The sequence below is a fragment of the Xiphias gladius genome, chromosome 23 (assembly GCF_016859285.1).
Source record: "Xiphias gladius isolate SHS-SW01 ecotype Sanya breed wild chromosome 23, ASM1685928v1, whole genome shotgun sequence".
In the NCBI taxonomy this organism is placed as follows: domain Eukaryota; kingdom Metazoa; phylum Chordata; class Actinopteri; order Istiophoriformes; family Xiphiidae; genus Xiphias; species Xiphias gladius.
Genome location: NC_053422.1, coordinates 13,728,177 through 13,749,697, shown reverse-complemented (window position 1 = coordinate 13,749,697; position 21,521 = coordinate 13,728,177). Strand labels below are relative to the sequence as shown.

At 40.7% G+C, this 21,521-nt stretch overlaps 1 protein-coding gene across 5 annotated transcripts in view; it reads left to right on the top strand.

Moving 5' to 3' along the window:
* Positions 1-21,521, top strand: part of mid2 (midline 2) — a 140,878-nt gene that overhangs the window by 111,086 nt on the left and 8,271 nt on the right. For all 5 annotated transcript variants that reach the window (XM_040119702.1, XM_040119705.1, XM_040119701.1 and 2 more), the window contains 4 exons: positions 327-475; positions 1,892-2,019; positions 2,265-2,408; positions 8,335-8,496. In XM_040119702.1, the coding sequence (XP_039975636.1) occupies positions 327-475; positions 1,892-2,019; positions 2,265-2,408; positions 8,335-8,496 (583 nt within the window). The remainder of the gene's footprint in view (positions 1-326; positions 476-1,891; positions 2,020-2,264; positions 2,409-8,334; positions 8,497-21,521) is intronic.

Below are 21,521 nucleotides of genomic sequence, written 5' to 3'. Positions count from 1 at the left end.
TGTCAAAATGATGAATACCTCATACTGAAATCACTGGACTATAGCTGTGACGCATTTTGAGGTCTAAGAAGCTCTGAGGCACATGTTCCTGAATTTGTGCAGTGGAGTGAGCGGGAGTTGCCACTAGCAAAAAGTTATTTTCAGCCACAGGAGATGAGCACAAAAGATCAATAAAACCACATAACTACTTTTTCGGAAGTGCAGATGAAAGACCGTGTATGGCTGCGTATGGGTGCATTCCTTCAAGGCTCAGACGGCGCAAATGAATATATATATCACAATGTCGCAACATGGCAACATCTTCTTTATTTGTGTGTGCGTTCCAGGTGATGAAATTGCGTAAGCTGGCTCAACAGATTGCAAACTGTCGCCAGTGTCTGGAGCGCTCCAGCGCCCTCATCACACAGGCTGAGCAGAGCCTGAAGGAGAATGACCACGCCCGCTTCCTCCAGACCGCCCGAAATGTAGCAGAAAGGTGGGTGATGTAGCACATAGACATGCAGACAGAACACGAGATGAAATGGAAGGTGTTCTCGGCTTAAGTCAGTGGCTGTTCAGTCGTCATACCCTTTCTTTCTATGACTATACATCACTGATTAGAGACCTGCACCTATGTATATCCAATAGGTGTTTATAGACAGAGGGCAGACACTGACACTGTTTCACGAGCTGTTTCTTCCCTCCGTGGCTTTCTTCATTATTGCAACCCTCCATCTTTGTGTTATGGTTGTGCTTTTATTAAAAGCCACAAAAGACACTGATTCCACGTGATTTCATATGCAAGTAGGGACAAGAGGAGAGTGTATTAAACTGGTCATTCTGACTCTAGTTTTTTTTCTCTCTTGTGCTCTGTATAATCAGTCGTGTCATCTTGTTGCAGGCCACACGATAAAACTTTTTTAATATATTTGACAATACAATTTTTTCTTTTTTTTTTGATATTTCGTTATCAAATGCCTACAATGAGTTTTCTGTATTAAATTTTTGCCTTCTGTGAAATCCAATATTACAGTAAGGCTACCGGTGAAATCAATGTTATATCAAACATCTCCAGCTCCTGCGATCAATGTCAGGCCTCTGTTGAAAGTCATCTATCATTTAAGGGGCCAGCTCCACAGTTTTTATTTCCACCTGAATACGTCTGTAATTCCTTCATCCCTTCCTATGCTCTTGCAGGCCAGCAGCTTTCTTGCTCTGTCTCTTGCACAGACAACGACTCGTGCAAAATCTGCAGCTGGTGTGGCATCTTTTCTTTGATCCAGACTCTGCTTTTTTTTTTCCCAGCACCTGCCTGAGCGCTTTATTGACCAACTGGTTTTCTCCTCACTGAGGAAAAAAGCCTCAAGGACTAGCACTGCTCTGTGCAGCAAGGCGTCTGTGGCAGGAGCCAGCCTGAACCACAGTGCTGGCTCCTGCCACAGACGCCTTGCTGATGCTCAAAGCAGACATGGGCACAAGTTTCCACGAATCTGTACCGACTACAGAGTCAGTGTCAGTGTCAATGTGCGTCTGGTTTGTGTGTGTTTTGATGGCTTTCTGGGTTAAGGGACAACACGGAGGCGGGGATGTGGGGCAGGACACAGACAGTTCTGTTTGTTTTGATGAATTTTCTCCATCTTTTATATTCTGTTCTTCTATATTTTCTTTCTCTCTCACCTTTCCATGTGTTACTGTTTCTGTCTACCACCTCTCCCCTCGTGTCACCTCTCTTCTTTCATTTCGCTCTTCACATTTTTCCACCTTTTCATCACCTTTCATCTTCTTTTGCCCCCTCCCTCCTTTCCCCTCGTCACCTCCTCTAACCTCTTGGCCATCCTCCTCTCCCTCACCTCTCTACCCTTCCTGTGACATTTCCTTTTCTCCTCGCCATGTCCTGACCACTACGCTAAAGGGTTGCCATGGCGACAGCCTCCTCCCAGGTACTCATCCCTGACGTCAACCTGAACGAGGCGTTTGACAACTTTGCCCTGGATTTCTCCCGAGAGAAGAAGATTTTAGAAGGACTAGATTACCTAACAGGTAAGAGTCTTTATAATGCAGTAGATACTGCTGTCATCATAAGAAAACCTTGAAACCATACTTTGGGCGACTTAATGTTTCTTTTCCTTCTTCTGCTGATGTACCTTTACTTTATGCTAATCCTGAGGTGACACATTATGTTTCTAAGAACGACTTCTATATTAAATCAAACACTTTAATTATGACAATTAGTATAGGTTTTGTTTTTTTACTGTGAATCATGTTGTCGTTTCCTCCAAATGTAGCTCCCAACCCGCCATCCATAAGAGATGAGCTGTGCACCGCCTCCCATGACACCATCACTGTTCACTGGACGTCCGAGGACGAGTTCAGTGTCACCTCCTACGAGCTGCAGTACACCATCTACACCGGCCAGACAAACTTCATCAGTGAGTCACGTGCCCACACGTCATTTAGAGTAAATTACCTTTTAAGTCAGTTGTCACACACACGTGTACACACACACACACACACACACACACACACACACACACACACACAAACACTGCTGCACAAGCCCCAAAGAAGCACCAAGAAACCCACCATTCCCATTGACCTTTCCTCCGTTTCAAAGAGAAATAAACTGGAGCACCAAAATACTTCCAGTTTCTTCAATCTTATTTTCATATGTTCAATATTTTACACAAACTGTGATGCATAGCCTAGATTTTCTGTCCATCTTTAGTCTTTGTTGTCCTCCATGCTTGTATATATGGAAACACCGAGCTGAGTCATCAAGACTACTTGTTATAAAAATAGGGCATACACATATCATGAGGATATGCTTCAAATAAATTCATTTTTGATGCCTACTTAGATCCAATATCACCCCCATGTGGCAATATTGTCTATGTAGTCCTTAAGGTTTTGGCTCATAACATGAGGCCCAGAGCAAGAAGTCTTCATGTCCTCAATTCCCCACCACCATGGTCACGAAAAGCTGTGCCTAAATGGATTCTTGCTCTTCGCTCGTGAAATTTTTGTCAAACCATTTTTCAGTCACTCCAAGTCAATTAAATCAGTTCTTTCCTACATTCTTAATGTTATAACAGAATGGGCCATATTTGTTTTCCCATAATTGGTTGACAACTGTAATCAAACTTAAATACACCCTTTATTGAACAATCCTGTAGCCTGGGCTACAGTGTTATGGTAGTGTACATTTAGATGACCTCAGTTGTCATGGGTCTTACTGTCTCGATAGTTTGCAAAATTCGTCCTAATTCAAAGGTGAAATATTCCTGAGCACATTTACGCATTTGATAAAAACCTGGCCCCCGTGAACTAATAAGCATTATAACGGATTATCTATCACTACATAAATGAAGGAAAAGAAAAACCACTGTGGAGGAGGAGCGGAACATGAGAACAGATGAAAGTCTGAGTGGATAATGGTTATATAGGGTACGTGAAAATGACCATTTACTGATATGAGGAGGATACGATTCACATACAGAATCATGCACATTCACGCATGTGCACACACACCTGCGCCTCTCCACTCTTTTCCTCCCCTCTTTTGATCCTCTCATCATCTCCTCCCCTCTGTGTAGCCTGACATTTCTCCATCTAACCATGCAATTCAAGTGCCCCAGCCATTTGAAACATCAGGATACATTTCAGCTGTGTTAGACTGAGTGACTCAGATATTCAGCAGCCTGCTGCCACAGAGCCCTCAAGAGACTCACAGGAGAAACTGAGAAAGAGAGAAACCCATTTAGCTTGCCATGCCACTTGAGTTTTTACCATAGCATTTCTCTCAAACTTTCCAAGTGGCTAAATGCTCCCACTTGAGCGCTATCATGGCTCTCTCCTTTCCTCTCGCATGGTGTCATCCTCAGCCTCGGCCCTCCCATGAGGAGGGGAATGGGGGTTGTGGGGTCTTGTGAACCCTGTCTCTGCAGGAGCATCCAAGCAAAGCAGCAGAAAATAGAATCAGCAAGTGAAACCAAATTCCATGGAGAAATGGAAGCAGTGTCAAAAAGCCAAATATGACTGCAAGTAAAGATGTCTGCACTGTAATTGTGTAGCTGCTATCTGTGGCCCTTTGCAAGCTGCAAGTGTCTAGTGTCGCATTTGTTTATTTTCAACCGACATCCCAACCATCCACTTACATTGTACATTATGGCCTCTGGAAATTTTTGTTTTTTCTTTCGACTTTATTCAGGTGTAACACATAGTCAGCCTTCCATTCTCTACATTACACACACACTCAGACAAATTGTAGTCAGTCATCTTTTATTTGATGATGTCGATTCCTGCCCTGAAGATCAGGAGAAAGGACAGGAATAGAGAGAACAAGAGAGAATTTAAATCAGAGAGGCTGAGTGTAATTGTTGATTAATTGATCTAAAAAGGAAATAGTGGGCGATTTCCATTGAAGCTCTCAGTTTTGATTTACACTGCTTTGAGGTTGTGCTTTTTATGCCTTGGTACCGGCGACAGCCGTGGCCGGAGGCATTATGTCTCTGACCGTCCAATTCCCATGAACGCGATATCTCAGGAACGCCTTGAGGGAATTTCTTCAAATTTGACACAAACGTTTGTAACAATCCGCAGATGATATGCCACTTTTTGCTGATCCAGATTTAACCAAGTGCTTAGATTAACCTAAGTGCAGCATATGCTCGTCCACCTTAATGGTCTTCATGTGCATGCATTCAAAATATAGTCATTTTAATAAAATAGTTCAATATTTTGGGGAAATACTTATTTGCAGCAGTCTCCACTGGTTTCCTGGTTGTCTCTGTGATGACAATACTGAACCCAGCCAAGATATAGTCCAGCACATTACTTGCCGCATCTTGTTGTTTTTGACACAGCTTTTTTGTTTTTGTTTGTTTTGTTTCCAGTCTTTATGCTAAGCTAAGCTAACCCTCCTCTGGCTGTATAGCTTCATATTTAGCATACACACATGAGAGTGGTATCAATCTTCTTATCTAACTCTTAATAAGTAAGAAAATAACTCCATTTCCCAAAACGTTGAACTTTTAATTATTAATACTTAAAATGAAGGCAAAAATAAATGGAATTTTAAACATTCTGACTGCCTTCGGATGAAATGCCACATTTGTTTTACATGGAAAAACAAGAGAGTAATTTACAAAGCCAAGCATTGTAATGGCCTTGTGTAATTTTCTTCTGGTTATAACTACAGAGCACCAGTGATGGTTTTGTGGCCGTTTTGTTTTCTTTAATGGCTCTCCTGGTGGCCCATGGCTGTCATCTTGATAACTTACACCACAGAGTGCCAACTGCAAAGTTAGGAAGCAAAATATCCTCATTAGCTCCATGCTATTTCTTCCATTTTTTTCACTGAGGAAAAGAACAGTTTACTCATCTTCACTGAAAATCATTTACCATCATACTGTATATCTGTATTGCTCAGCTAGAGCAATTTTACTGTATCCGTCTGGAATAAAAGAAGTCCATACCCGTGCTCTGAACTCTACATGACTTTATCCACTTTTTTCCAATTTCTACTGCCAATTTGTCCTTTTTTCTGAGAGGCCTGCACGTTATTCACACCAGCCATACCTACCAGCTGCTATCTGTCTTTCATATGTATTCATAAGCTCTGGCCTGTGGTGAAGTATTAACATGATAATCACAGGTGAAAAGCGGGGTCGCAGTCGGTATCACGACAGCCCAGAGTTTGGTAACATCTCCATCACTCTGTATGTCAACAGGGCACCTGTCAGAGTATCAGTGGGAACAATCTTTGTAGAAGTGTTTGTGGAAACGATGACTAGTTTTCAGTCTTTGCAGGAAACCATGCAGAAAAAACAGTACACTCAGTAAAGTTATGCCGAGGCCCCAAGAGACAGATGTAGGTGCACAGCTGCTCATACACACACAGACTGTACCTCCATAAGAAATGTATTGAGTAAACATGCACATGCAGGCACACACACAGACACACGTTAGCTCTGTATTGCATCATCAACAACAAACCCTCTACCATTCCCAGGATACTTTGTGTTTCTGTTCCCTTCTCATCTGTCTGCTTCTGAGTCTACGCAAGATGCGCAGAGACACAAACAGGGGCACACACAGTGTACACACACAAACACACACACTTGATGTCTGGGTGCAAGACACCATCTGATCTATTTCCTCTCTGTTTCTCTCTTTGCAGTGGCACAAATTTGCTGACTCCTCCAACAAACTTTGCTCTCCACAGTAGCACAACTAGCATCAGAAAACCCCTTTTCAGAGGCAAAAGTATTGATAGAGGATTGCTGTGTACTGACCTAAATTTGATTTTGCAAGAATGGAGAGGTGCTATGGAGATCAAAAGCTTTAAAAATGGAAAGCAGCGTGAAGTCTATCCCTGTATCTCTTTTTGAAAGCTCAAAGAACGTTGTAGCCTCCCTAATTTAACAGGATGCGGCATAATTTTCTTAACAACAAGGGACAGCTGTCACAGTAGAACAACAATCTTGCTTTGTGTGAGGGAACAGCAGTAGGATTTCATTGTTGGCAGTGGAGGCATATTTAGTAAGACCAGGCTGAAACAGAAATGCAGAGGAATCGGATGCCCATCTCTGTAAACAAAATGGATCATGTACGTGCAAGGTGTAAAGAAGGAGCTCTTAAACTCCCTCACTTTTTATTTCTCTTTCATCTTAAAGGAATATGAAAGCCTTCTCCGGTGTTTTCTTTGTCTGAGGAAAGCTTGTGGAAGTCGGCAGATATTTAAAGACGCAGCCTTCACTTTAACTTTAAGAGTCCCTTCCCCTCATTCATTCTTAAAGCCACCTCACTTTTAAAGGCCTTATTTGCGTCCGGTGAAGTATTTATATTTACTAGCAGACTCTCGGCCATTACTTATGTATGCTGTTGCCATCTCGTTCAATAATTCACAACGCAGCCTCACCAGAAGGGACGTGGCAGGCATGGCCTTGAGAGCTCTCTGCCTTTCAGGCTTTTTATTTCCCTGCAATTCTGCACTGGGGAGGAGAGATGAGACGATGAAAAGGTTGTTATACTACTTTCAACTCTACAAACATTAACCTCAGCTATGGGGCTACTAAACAAGATGCTTTGTTTGATTTAGCAAGGGTTCATTTGAATGCGCTGAGAATTTGTCTTGGTGGGTGAAAGAAATTCCAAGCCCGGTGGTCAGTGGCTCTTTGTGTGAGCTGCCTCACGAATGTTTGCTGATATTGATATTCATTGTTGTTGTTACACAAACTAGTATTTATTTACCGTGGTTAGAGACGCTAGATACTCTGCTGCTAAGAAATGTTCATCAGTTCTCTTCACCTTTCCTGTATGACAATGTCAATAAGGTTTGTGCAAAACGCAGCCAGTGCACTGGAAGTGGCAAAATTTCACACCATGTTTGTTTTTCACACTTTAACTCGAAGCATAAGTGCAGTGACACCACACTTAGCTAACTGTCATATTTTCCAAATTTTGCAGCAGTCCTCCACACAACCTACCACAACAGCTCTGCAAGTCTTTAATGCACACTTCTCACCTCGTATTGAAAGTTGTGTATTTCAGCTTTAAAATCAGATTTAAATTTTCATATTTTATTAAAAAAAAAAAAAAAAAAAAGTTGTGGTAATGTGGTGGGTCGGTTAAGGTGGAAATGTGTAAATCTAGAGGCCAAAAGGGCAACCCATAGTAGACAATCCTCTCCTCTGCCCTGAGCTGAGATTTCCTTTTTATCCATCACAGTCAGCCGGAGCTGAGAGACTGTAAACTGTTAATAAGCGAATCGACTGCAGAGCTAACCAAGCCATTATTTAGCCTCCACTGCAGGTCACTTTGAATCAAACCACCCGCCACCTGGGGTCCTTTGGTATTGCCCCCGTTTCCATACATTTGAACATTAAAGACTTATACACTCATTCACCCTCAGGCGCTTACTACAGAAAGGCACGTGTCATATTGTGTGAATGCCTTGTTCTTAATCGGTAACATATTCAGCTTAGTCAACACACAATATCGCCTCAGGAGAGTGTGCTATGATACACCTGAGCCGTATGGCCTCTGTGCTCCTTATCATGTGATGATGATTCACTTGAGGTGTGGAGAAGAAAGAGAAAAATATGACACTGATTTGGCTGGATTTTGCGGATAATTGTTTTTACTCTGTTTAACATCACTGTAGCTCTGCTTACCCAAAAAAGTTTCAACAGAACTTGGTTACTCATGCTGTGTGTGTGCGTGCGTGTGTGTGTGTGTGTGTGTGTGTGTGTGTGTGTGTGTGTGTGTGTGTGTGTGTGTGTGTGTGTGTGTGTGTGTGTGTGTGTGTGTGTGTGTGTGTGTGTGTGTGTGTGTGTGTTTCTGTGGATCTGCCAGGTTTGTACAACTCGGCAGACAGCTGGATGATCGTACCCAACATCAAGCAGAACCACTACACGGTGCACGGCTTGCAGAGTGGCACCCGTTATATCTTCTTTGTAAAGGCTATCAACCAGGCAGGAAGCCGCAACAGTGAGCCAGCCCGCCTCAAAACCAACAGTAAGTGAAGGCCCATGTGACACCTCTGCCTGCTTTTCTGTGAATGTTTACAAGCCTTGTTGATTTTGTTTTTGATATTTAATACAATTCTGTCAAGTCTGTCTGTGTCATTTGTGCAACGGAACCTACAGGCTTTCACTGCACAAAGCCCACCCCAGGGGCTTATCTTTGATTTATAAATGAATGGGGGATAAGCAGCAGATTTAGAACCAATTTAGATTACATGTTGATAATTAACAGAATATTTATGCATGGTTTGGGTTTCCAGCCTGATTGATAAACCTTCTGTCCAGAGGACAACAAAGTGTATTTAAAAGGGGGAACCGGCAACAGCCCCTGTCGCGCTTGACAGATTTGTTTCAAAAACTCCCAGAAACGTTTCATTACATCTTCCATGTGAGCTTCCCCGAATGATTTTAGCCTAAAAGTAAGTATGAATACCATTTCCTCTTAGTCATATTCCCTGAAGGAGGGATGTCATCATCTTTTGACTGATGTATTGAATCAATTTCGCAGTTGCATCATCTACAACAAAGAATTTGGATAAAAACACACTTTCTTGTCAGAGACCTAAACAAGCATAAGATGCCACCGTGACGGTGATTTCGGTGTAGCTACAAATGCTTGAGTTTCATTCACTGTTTTTGCATGTTTTTCTATTGATTGTTTCAAATCAGACACCTCTAAGCAAAGAAGTAGCACAAAAATAGTCTGATTTGCACTAGACTGAGCAGCGTGAATCTCGTCTTCATTTCTTAAGGTGTATTGTTACCACTCGGGTTGTTTAAGGTATCAGGCAGAGCATATAGTTAAAGATATCTCCTTTCAATTATTTATTTTTACCCCTTAGGCTTGCCAGAATACTTCTGAATTTAAAAACTAGCCATCTATTAGGCATTACATCTACTTGTATCATAAATATCACTTTTTTAGACAATTTCTTGCAGTATTAGTTTACTATGTACATTGAGCTCTGTTATAACCCAAGATAATGCATAAGGCCTCATGTCAACTTTACCTCTCAAAAGCAGCAAAGTTTGGTTTAATAACTACATTTCACAGAATTTATGGGGACAGCAAGACAAACTATAGTCGTATTGATAAAGAAGTCAGGCAATAGTTGACTTTTTCCATCATTCTGTGAGCAACTGGGATCGTATTTTATGCTGCACATGGCATGAGTCTGCAAACAGCAGGACACAATGAAAGGAGCCGGTTACCTCACTGAGAGGTTTGGGGTGTGCAGCCTTTCGCCTGCAGCCCATCATCTTACAGCTCACTGCAGCTGCTCCTCCTTGTTCCATTACTCCCTGCAATATTTCAAACGGATCTGCTGTTGAAAAAAATGCCCAAAATGACCGGGGTCCTGTTTTGTGGACACTTTTTTGTTGAACGACAGTGGTAGGTGTTAAGCTCACTGACAAACACACTGCATTTCCTGTGACTACTTCATAATAAAAGTCAACTTGTGTTTCGCCAGTTAAATGCTTATAATGGGAAGCTGCAGCACCAGGAAATGTTTGGTTTGCACTAGCAGTAACTTAATACAGCTTTTTTTTCCAGGAATGTCTCCACAGACACCAATGGCAGTAATACTGCAAATATATAAATATTGCAATACTTTCATCTATGGGCCATAGGCTCAATCACCATTGTAATACCTCATTTGGTGAGCGATAGTGACTTAACAGACATTTTTTTAAATGAAAATCACATGATATGAAGAAAGTGTCAGTACCACATTTCTGGTCCTAATTTAAGACGTGCTAGTAGCAGAATTCAGTAAACAGTGCGCATTATTCCTTCCTTCCTCCCTTCTTCTTGCCTTATTTTCTTCTCCTACACGCCTGTCAGCTCGTATTGACTTATGAAAAAGCGTCACTTTTAGACTCACTTGTACCTCTGCAGATGTTGCGGGGATCAAACCTGTACCACTCCAAAAACCAGCACCTCTGTTCCAAGCTGTTCGTTTCCCTGGAATGTTGCACAAGAACAGCAAGTGGAGAATGTTAATAGGCAGCATGACATCTCCCGTTTGTCACTTCCTTCTCTTTTCCTGTTTGTGTTTTGGTTGACTGTGCCTCTCTACCTGTTGCTCAGCTAAGTTACTCAGTTTCTTGTTTGGCAGTGAGTTTCTACACACTGAGGAAGCTGTCTTTTTGACATCTTCTCTTCCGCTTCACTCTCCTTGTTCCTGGCACATAAATAGGATTTGTTTCTCTAACTAGGTGAATGCACTGTTTTGCACTCAGAAAAGATTATGTTTAATTGACACTTTCTCTACCTGTTTCAGTCTGTTTTTTTTTTTTTCCTCCCCTTCTCTCCTTAAAGTTGTGTTTTCTGCTGCAGAATCTTGTCCTGGCCTTGAACCCTGTTTTTTTTAATATATATATATATATATATATATATATATATATATATATATGGTTCCCTTTCTCTGTAACAGTACACAGTAAATAAAATGAAGAAAGAGACGAAAACAAAACGGCCGCAAATAAACAGCAAATAAACAGAGAAAATGTATCAAAGCCTTGATGCTAAATGGGACATGTTAGGTTACAGTGAACCCAATATACATACTAAGAAAGAAAACATATTCTAAAAAATTGCTACACAGGGGGGGTACAGGCATATAGTATTACAAACAGATCATAGTCCAAGTAAAAAATGTTAATGTGCCTTTTTAAAAGAGTGAAGAACAATATGTTCGACTCTAGAAAGTCAAGACACACACAGTCTACTCTATGGAACTACCTAAATATTCCTCAGGCTCATCTGTGGCACATTAAGGGTTAAAACCTCAGCGATATAGCTAATTTAGGATGTGCCTCAAGGGTTCTCAATAAAATTTTAAATCAGTCTTAAATTGCAGCAGTTGTGCAGCAAAGATAAAATGGAGTTGATGTGTCAGCTCCTCGTAGCTGCTGTCAGGAGTATTTAGGATTAACTGTAATCTGGATACACTCTGCTGGGTAAAATAGGTGTGTGGGGATGATCTCTCTCCCCCTCAGTCCCTGCACACATATACTCTATGGGCCTGGGAGAAGGGGGAGGTCCAGCATTGGCAGCGGATTCTGAATCTGAAAATGATAAGAGGAAATATACTTGTTAGCAGCTGTGAGACAAGGGGATTGACCAGCCGAGGCCCACACGCACCAGGGTGTCCCAGTATTAGACCAATTTAGCCTATATTTCCTTTTGAAAGCCTTGTGTGTTGCTCTTTGTAATTACATGTGCCCTAATCTAAACTACAATAACCTACACCTGTCTGCTCCAGCTTCAAGACTAAAGACCAAGCACAGACAAGAAGAAACACAACTGTAAACTAAAAAAAAAAAGAGTAGGTTTTCTGGACATTAACTTCTGTATACCTAATGTAACAAACAATCATCCAAATTTGGAATATGCATTCTTTGAACACATACTAAATAATCAAGAAATATTACTAGGATTATTTATTTATTTATTTCAACTGGTGCTTTTTTAAGTTCAAGAGATGAGAGAAACAAGACTTTTGGGATGATGTCTTAGCTGCCTATTTGTGCCTGTACAACTGTTGGGTGTTGCTTAAAGCAAATACAATCGGTAGTTTTAGCTGCTGATGTACTTAATGCTTCATGGGACAAAATTTGATTAGACCCTAGGACCTAGGCTGGTGTAATGGATGTAATGGAGTTGATATTGAACTGCTAAAAGATCCGTTTGGCAAAGTGGGGAGACCTACCGTGTGAGCTAAAAAATAAAGTGATGTTCCTGCAATCGCAGCTTGTATTTTTCCTAATCTAGTATGTGCGTAATCGAGTCCATGTTGTCACTCCCAGTTTGTCTTTTTATTAGATTTTGAAACTCGATTTTTGCCTTGAGTTGACGGCAAGATATAACACACAGTCTGTGTTGTTCTTAAAAGTGCTCTCACTGGTGGGAATGTTCTCTCTTTAGATAACTTAAAGTTAGTGTTGTTTCCAAGCTAATAGGACACAGAGGCATACTTTGCATTTTGTCTGTTTCTTTCTATGTTCATATTACCAATTATTAATTTTTTTTTGTTTGTTTGTTTAGTGAAGAGGCGGCTCTAAAAGAGAGCTCTGCCCCCTCATCACCAGCACACTTGCCCCGCATGCAAAGCTGCCATCTAGTATTTTTTTAAACACAACTGGTTTTAGCTTCTGCCGTCATCCATCCTATCACCGGCCCTCTCATCTGAATCTGTGCCCCCTCCTGCCCCGCACACTCAAAATCTTCTAGACACCCTCTGCCTGTGGTACATGGAGCATGTCAGTACTTTAACTCTTTTCTTATGGCACCAGAGTGGATTACTGCCTCAGTGTGATGTGGGCATGACATGTAGCCAAGGAGCATTTAGAGGTGAAGTGCCGGGTATCTGGAGCTGGCAGTTCAGCTCGCTGTCACAGATGCTCAGCATTCGCGGTCTTACTGGGTACAATATAAATAACGCTCAGTAGCGGTTCAATTTGTCATGTCCTCCTCTGATACAGATAAATGATGAGTTAGTATTACTTTTTGTCATCAGTCTCACTCCTGTCATGTTGCTCTCTCCCTCGCTGTCTGCCTCTTTTTCTCACTTTCACTCACATTTTAGCTTAAAGGAAGCTTTATTGGCTGGACATCAAGCTCAGAAAAACATGTTGAAATTGCATATACCTCATCATATTAAAGTGAGTAATACATATAATGAATACATAAAAAGTAGTGGGGACATACTTTACAGTGCATGGAATCATACCACAGTAACTACTAGTAACACATGGTTATAAAGCAGTTATACATCATTCTTCTGACAGTTATGCCACATTTTATAAAAGGGAGTTTGAATAAGCTATATTCTAGGAAGTGAAGGCAAGACTCACTTGATTATTTTGAATTTCCAATTTCAGTTTTCGTTATTGGCCTTATACACAAATAAATGTATGTACCAAAGCCTATAGAGAAAGAAGGATGGATAAAAGGAGTAAAATTTCAAAAACCAATGGTGATTTCAATATAAACTAGTTGAAAACGATAATGAGCATTAAGGGAAATTATAATATATCTTGTGTTCCATATTGTCTAAGGTCTACATCCAGTCTGAATGTACAATGAATTTCAGAAGCTCCATAATATGTATCTTAAAATCATACATTACACAAAAAATTAAACAAACCTGACCAAAAGCTACATTTTTATGAGGTCTTACCCTGATGAATACTGTTAGATCAAGCGCTTCTTAGTGGACCTTGAGTTAAGAATATTTTATCATATTACTGTTTCCAAAATCAAGAAGGAATGTTTGCACTCAGTTAGGGCTAATTATCATCTATGCCTGTCCTCCATTCATTACCATCCATATTTTCAAGTTAAGTATAGAACACTATTTTAGCACAGTATATAACACAGTACAGTATACGGTTTAATGTCCAGTACTAGTCTTATACTAGTCTTATTAGTCTTAATGTTGATATATAATGTTGTATAATTTCTGCCATGCCACTCCTACTCACTTGTCAGTCCTCCTCTTCTCTGGCAGCCACTGCTATCACAGGGATAAGCTTGTCCACCCACAGCCAAGTTTGGTTGAGAGTTTGAGCCTCTGATTGGCAAGCAACGTTTCTCTCTCCTGCCACAGTTTAGACAAGCCGTCAAAATAACAAAAAACATTCAGTATTTTTATCCATGATTGAGATTTTTGGTTTTCATTATGGCATCTGCACCATGTGTGTTGTGCCTGCGTCTGTCAGTCTGTTTTCGCGTGTCTTTGTCCCCCATTCTTTCTCTCATCTCCCACTCTCCCCTCCCTGCTTTTCTTTGAGGAATTGGTATTCAGATTAAAGTGCCTCACTCATCTGTTCTGGTGAAGCCGAGCAGTGTTTCTAGATTAAAATGGGTCACAACAGAACTGATCACAAACATCTCCCTTTGACAGGCTTATTAGGCTTCTCTTTAGCCTCCACTGCTGTACGAGCTCTAGTAGCAGGCTTTTGAGCTGAGAACCAGTTCTTTCCTTGCATTTGAAGTCTCTCTTTCCGTCTGTGGCTAGATTGGAGGGTTTAGCTGTCACATTCTTTAAGATGAGAAGCTCTGGAGGCTTTTAGCCTAAGCTCATCATATTTCAGGCGGAGGGTTGCAAAGCAAAGAACACAGTGGCAAGTCACACAGATACTGGAAAGTCTTGCATCAAAACTCAGTCTGTTCAAAAGAGTAACTCCTTAGTACACCCAAAATGCAGGAGTGTATATGTGTAAAGAACATTTGAATGCGGTAAACTGTGTAAATATGGCACCATGAGAGCAAGCACAGGAGCTCACTTTCAAACACTTTCTAGCTGTATAATGTAAATTGCTGCAAAAAAAAAAAGCGAATTAATCAACTAGTAAAATTGACAATATAAATGATGTTCCCAGAATGGCAAGTGAATAAACTGCTCTAGTTTGATCTCTGAGGACACAATTTGCAATTGGACACAGAGGGTACAATGTTCAAGAAAAGTTCATTGAAGCACCCAAAGTTTTACATCACAAAACACATATCCAGCTCTGCTTAACAATTACCAAAAGAAAGTTTGTGGGAACTGCTAATAATGGAAACAAATTAAGGATTTTGACGCAGGCTTGTTTTTTCTCTCCACTACTTCAAGAGGCATTGTTAAATTCTGTTCTCTTATGCAACGTCTTCTCTTGGCCTCAAACTCTCCATGTTCCTCCTTAATGTCCCTCTCTAACCTCTCTCTTGGCACGCTTTCCTCCGTTACCCCCGGCCATGGCATATGATCTCTTCTTCTGGTGCCTTCTCTTCAATCTTTATGCCATCTGTCAATTCCTCCCAGAGGTAAAATTTTTCACGTCTCACGGCGAGGACGGGCCAGACATGCTTATTGTATTCCCAAACAGATGTACACAAGCTGACTGTTTGCATACACTTTTGCGGACATGTAAATGTGTGCGTGTTTGTGTCATGGAAAGGCAGAGGGAGTGGAAAAGGAGAAACGAGACACAGTTATGCTGCTACCGCATCTGCCTTCAAGGACCCTACTTAACATCGCAATGACGACAACTAGAGTAAATTGTGTTTGAAGCTATTTGCACCAATCTATGAGCAAGGTCAGATGCAGCAACTTACATGAGGTTGATTCAATGTAACAGCAGCAGAGAGCCAAATAGCCCCAAAGACCTTAAACAATGGTTTAAAAATGTTCTCCTTATTAAAAGGTATCCAAACAACACACAGTCTCTTTTAGAAATCATGACAAATTAAAAATTTATGATGAAGGTATAGTAGGCTATATAATGGTTCTCAGGAACCATCAAAGTCTGTTTACAGGTCTTGGGGAGTACTACTACATTCTGTGTGAAAAAAGTTGTATAAAGCCTGTTTTGGCTCCAGAGGGAGCTTCAAAATATCTGAAAAATTGCCTCAGGTGATGTCACTTGAGTCAGCAAAGGTTGGTGCAGAAGACCACAGGTTTGAAAATGAAAGAAATCTTGGGGTGTGGAGTTAGAAAGAAGTGAGCTTACCAGACCTCTGTACCCCGCTCCTCATCTCTTGTGGCTACATTAGCCACTATTGCCAAAACACCCCTGATTCTCCAACTTTACTGTTGACAGTCAGGTTTGACTGTGGGTAATGCAGGCATCAGGCTTTGACAATGTGATGAATAAAAAAGACGATATCCTTGCTGCATTCATTTTTATCCCTTTTTTTATATAAGAAAACTGTCATTCATGAGTCCGACGGTGTTTTTGGACTGTAATGCTAAATTGGTGGAGTACTCTTTTAATTGCTTCACACATCAACTGCAGGCCTGTCTCGTGCAATTTGGTTGGCTTGATTGAGACAACATTTAAAATCCTGTTGTGAAGTCTTACAGCTTTCACAGGCTTTTCTAGGTCACTCGAAACCACTCAATGAACCCTGAGTGGCTGACAGTGAACAGTGGCGCTAATGTTGTAGTATATAGAGGTATCACTGTGCTGTTAGACGCTGACCGCCAACATGTGAAGTAGCTCAGTTTCTTGAAACACGTATAAATTAAATATGATGAAAAAGGCAGTTAAGAAGAGAGTGTGTGTGTGTGTGTGCATGCATGCGTGTGTTTGCATGTGACCTTTTTTTGTTATGGCAACACTTCGGCATTTACCTCAGAACAGGTCCAGGTCCAGGTTCCTACACAACTGTCTTCTAAAGTGAAGGGAGGAACCTACAAAGAGAGAGTGCGTTAAAGTGGATGAAATGTGACAGATTGAGAGAGAGAGAGGGAAAGTGTTGAATGAATAAAAGACACCAAATAGCTCTTTACAGGCCTGCGTGTCTACAGACATGAGTGCCCTCAATCCACTGCTTTTTACCTAGTAATACAGTCCAGGCCTCAAGCTAATACACAGATGGGCAAAATAACATCCAGCTAAAGCCAGTCCAGTTACAGTTTATAAATATTAAGTCAATGGGCAAGGTGTTGCCGTAATACAAATAAACAGGAATATTATAAAATACAGAATAAAATAATTTGTTTTCAGGGTCATAGTTTTCAGATTTTATACGGATTTTTCTCTCATTGAAGTCAGATTTTCATCCTTTTTTTAATATTTAAAATTAATATAGATAAATTCCTCCATCTCTTTTATGAAAAACAAAAATAATGAAGCTCATCTAATTAATTCAAAGCCAAGCATGCATCTAGCAATTTTGACACTAAAAAGTCAGAGCCGCATCTTCTGGCTTACAACAAAATAATCATTATATTTGTTTTTAAAGCACCATATTTTTAGGCATTCATAAGCATGAAATTGAATTAAAATTGGATCTGAGTTTGATCACAACTTATTAGAGTGGCGGCTTACAGAACAGGAAATCACATTAATCTAGACAGCTTTTATTAGATTGTGCCCTGTTTATGCTTTTTAATTGGCTGTCTCAGTAATGAATTCATACCAGCAAGAAACAAAGTTGCAGTAGAAGAGGAAGGCAGTTTGTTTGAGTATCATCAGAAGCTTACTGTGCTGTGTGTAGGCCGTAGATTGGTTCAGATGGTATTACAGTATGTTTCTGTACCTGTGTTGTCTCTTCTCGAAGGTTAGTATTCAGCAAAAGGGTACTTTTGGTAAAATTCTTATGGTTCCCCAAATTCTCCTAACACGCTGACAAGTTTATAAGCTGCTCGGCAGAGGTAGCTCCATTCAGATTCCAGCCTCCTGCTCTGACAATTGCAATTGTCCCACAGTGTAAAGACTCCAAACATGAACATCCATTTTTCCCATTTTGTAATACAAAGCTGCAGGATCGTGTCAAGTAGGAGTACCAACTACATAAATCCGGGCTTAGATATGTCTTCATATGGCAGATCTATTGTTTGCAAGTGAAGACTAGGCTCTATTTTGAGTAAGCATATTGTTTGTGTCAAAACAAAAGATAATCCGAATGCATACTGGCCTTCCTCTAGGCGACCACTGTGCTGACAGTTGACTGTGTGGAGCGTTGTCTTTATAATGTTTGTCATTCAGTTGGTAAACTATTCTGGAAGTCCATATTGTGTGTTCGAAGCAGGGAGTCGGCAGCCACTCCAGAGTGTGTGTGTGTATATAAAGTATGTGCGTTAGTGTATGTACAGTATGTGTGTATTTCTCAGATCTCAGTCCCTAGATTGAGAAAGCAGCTAAATCCAGACTGAAAATATCACGTCAAGGTGCCCCAGGGGTTTGCGTACCTCTTTACTTCCTGTTTAAGGACCTGCAATAATATTTAGCCAGTATTCATCTCTGATGACAGGCCTCAAGCTACCACACAGCCCCTTAAGTAAACAGTAGGAGTTGGAGTAGAGGAAGAGAAAGAGGTGAAGGGGAGGATTGAAAAGAAGAGAAGAGGGGCGTCCCCGTGGTCTGGTAGGGGACCTTTGTTGAGTGTCAGCCCCTTTGCTCTTTTCTCATATTTCCTGCCTATCTCTAGTGTGAATTGTCACATGAAGGTGAACAATGCCAAAAAAAATTATTTTAAATTACAACAAAGTCCACAAAAAAGGAGAGAAAAGGCAAAGACAAACTGGATCTGAGAAGTTTCCCTGTCAGAGAAAGGCAGACCCTGCTTTTGAATAGTTTAATGTGAAAAATGGGTAGAGTAGCAGCATTTTGAGGTATCAGAGTAAAGGTACATTAAGTAATCTTTCATTTAGGAATCATTTCCTAATCATTTAGGAACTTCTATCCAACTCTATTAAGCAACCAGTAGGAGCTGCAGTAACATGGATGATGACCATCTTCCTACTGCAGAAAGGATAATGCTGGTAATAGTCATCCATATTTATCCTACAGTCCACAAAACAAAAGAAACAATAATTTTATTCTACTAACAAGTATTGTCTCTCTGACCAAAGCCTGATATACACTAGCCCTTTCCTCTGTGCCACAAACTTCCGTTGTTGTAAATGAGCTATACTGTTGCGTTGGTTGACACATTCCTTGCTTATAATGAACATGGACACTGTAGTTTATTTAGAGTCAATCCCAAATACACGGTCCTAGTGCTGTAAATAATCACTAGATGCGTATTAATGTGCAGCTGAAAGTAGTTCCCAATAACTACACTATTTACTCCTGTCTGAGTAATGTATTCACCTGTCACCGGTTCTTAAAGCTTTGCGTTTTCTTTTGAAGCAAATGTGTTTATGGCTGAGTGCAACAAGCAGGGAAGCAGGAGAGTATCATAAGACGGACTAAAACATTTCATCGGATTTGTTGGCAATATGAAAAATAGAGAATAAGACCAGCCTTATCCTTTCGATTTTAAATCTGTAACTTTTCTCATGTCGCCCTCCAGGTACAACAAAGATGGCTGAGTGTCCAGTGTTGCATTTTTTACGGCGTCTCAGCACTTTCTTTCTGAAATCTAGTGTGCATTGACAATGGCATTGACCTTCAGGATGACCTGACTGTAATATAAATATATTTTCTTTATTAGAACTGTCAACAAGGACAAGCGTAACCAGTGTCACCAACACCCCAATCAGCCTTTCTCATTAGAATAATATACAGCAGCAACGAATTTTAACTTTTTACCTTTCTCCATCATAATGATGGGATATAAGAAAGTCAATTTTACAACATTGCATACAGTTTTTCAGCTTTTAGTTAGCCTGTCATTGATGCAAAAATTGGGTTACATTTTCACAATGGAGGGCAGTTAGTTTTGTCTTTTCCCTTTTTTGCGCTTGACAGCAAAGCGTTTTATGATGTGTTCAACTGCTCAAAGCACCGTCCTTCATTCACTGAGCAGGTGAATCCATAAGAAGATATATTTGCTGTTTTAAGCACCAAAAACTATCTCAATATAGCTTTACATCTCCTCTCTAACGCTAGACAAACGCCAATGTCGTCGGTCAACGCTGAAATGAGCCGAACAGACGGTAGAACTCGGACTAAAATGTTCCGAGCCAGTGGTCTCTAATATCACTATCTTTGGGAAGGCTTTGCTATGACATGTTGGCTTTCTGACATCCAACATTTGTGCAGCGTTTCCTCAGCACTATTCTGTGTCTTGTAGCTTGCTAGCTCAGCAACGGAATGATGGCCTGGAAAAAAGATAGAATAACAACAAAAAAAAAGGTCGGACGGTGGGTCCAGGTGGGCCATGGCGGGGGCGTAGCTGAGGCTGGTGACGGTATAGGTGTGACATCACAAAAATGCAGACGTCCCGACAGCTCGTTTACAGGTACAGTTTCTGAATACTGGCTGTGTGCATTTCTCCGTGGACTGAGCATTTTGATACTTATTTATATAGCACCTAGACCTACTGCATAATCTAAAAAGACCTGGGAATCTCACTTTCTACAATATGGGACCTTTAAAATGTCTGTTGGCTGAGAGTTCTGGGGTTTTTTTGTTTATGTTGTTGTTGTTGTTGTTGTTTCCTCCAAGATAGAGAACAGACTCAATGTGAGCTGTGAAAGCCAGAGTGCTCAGCGCCTCACCATGCCTTGATCTTGATCGACAATGCTTGCCCTTTGATACATTGTTAGTTTTTTACTGCAACACATTAAGCATTGATACAGAGTGGAGTAAAGAGGACCTGTATCATTTAGACAGGAGAGGAGTTTTAATGATTAATTACATTTTACGCAAACAGTCAGTGGTACTGACATTGACTCGTCAGAAAAAAATGTCCTTCATATGCTTTTACTTAAACCATCAAAGAAACTCTCTTTCCAAAAATGTCTTCTTAATCACAGTGAAATTCTAAGCAGACCCAGAAGCCCTATTTTTCTAGCGCTGCTCTCTGCAGACTCTGTCGAGTTCATTAAAGGGTGAAGTTGGAGAAAATCATGAACTACTGTTTGTCTTTGCTCTTTACTACACAAAGTAATTTTCATCTTTTGTAAAAGTTCAGTAGATCGAGCCAAAAGCGGCCCAGCAAGAGGTGGGAAGACAAAATGTGATAAATACATCGTGCTCTGCATCACCTCGTACCCCTCCTGTGTTACTGGGGGTCCCCGGCCATGTTACACGATGGATGCATTTTTAATCTCACCAGTGTAAATCTGTTCCTTTGCTAGTCTGCGAAAGTAGTTAGCGCTGTTGGATTACATACCCAATTACATATGGATCAGTCAATTAGAAGCCAAGTGGCATGCAACCGTGCATTTTAATGACACAGAATGATTTGCAAGTTGAACAGGGATGTAGAAACCTGTGAAAAGTTACCAGGTTGTGTTAGACCGCTGATGTGCCAGGAGAGCGCTCTGTGTCCCTGATGCTGCTATTTCAACTGCAGTAATTGTTTAGTTATGCAGTAAAATGGATCTTTCTACTCCCTCATTACAGAAGCAGCCCAGTCTCTCCCTCAGCAAAAATATGTGCCAGGAAAAAGAAGTACTGTAGCACGAGTGAAATTGACTGAATTGAAATAAAGTCGATTACAAAGATACTATCCCACAGCAAGTATTTCAACAAGGACCCAATGAAATTAAGCTGGAATGACATTGCTTCTTAAAAATGTTCCCTCAACAGTAGCCCAATTATTTCTCTTCTCATTTTTTCCTTGATGCT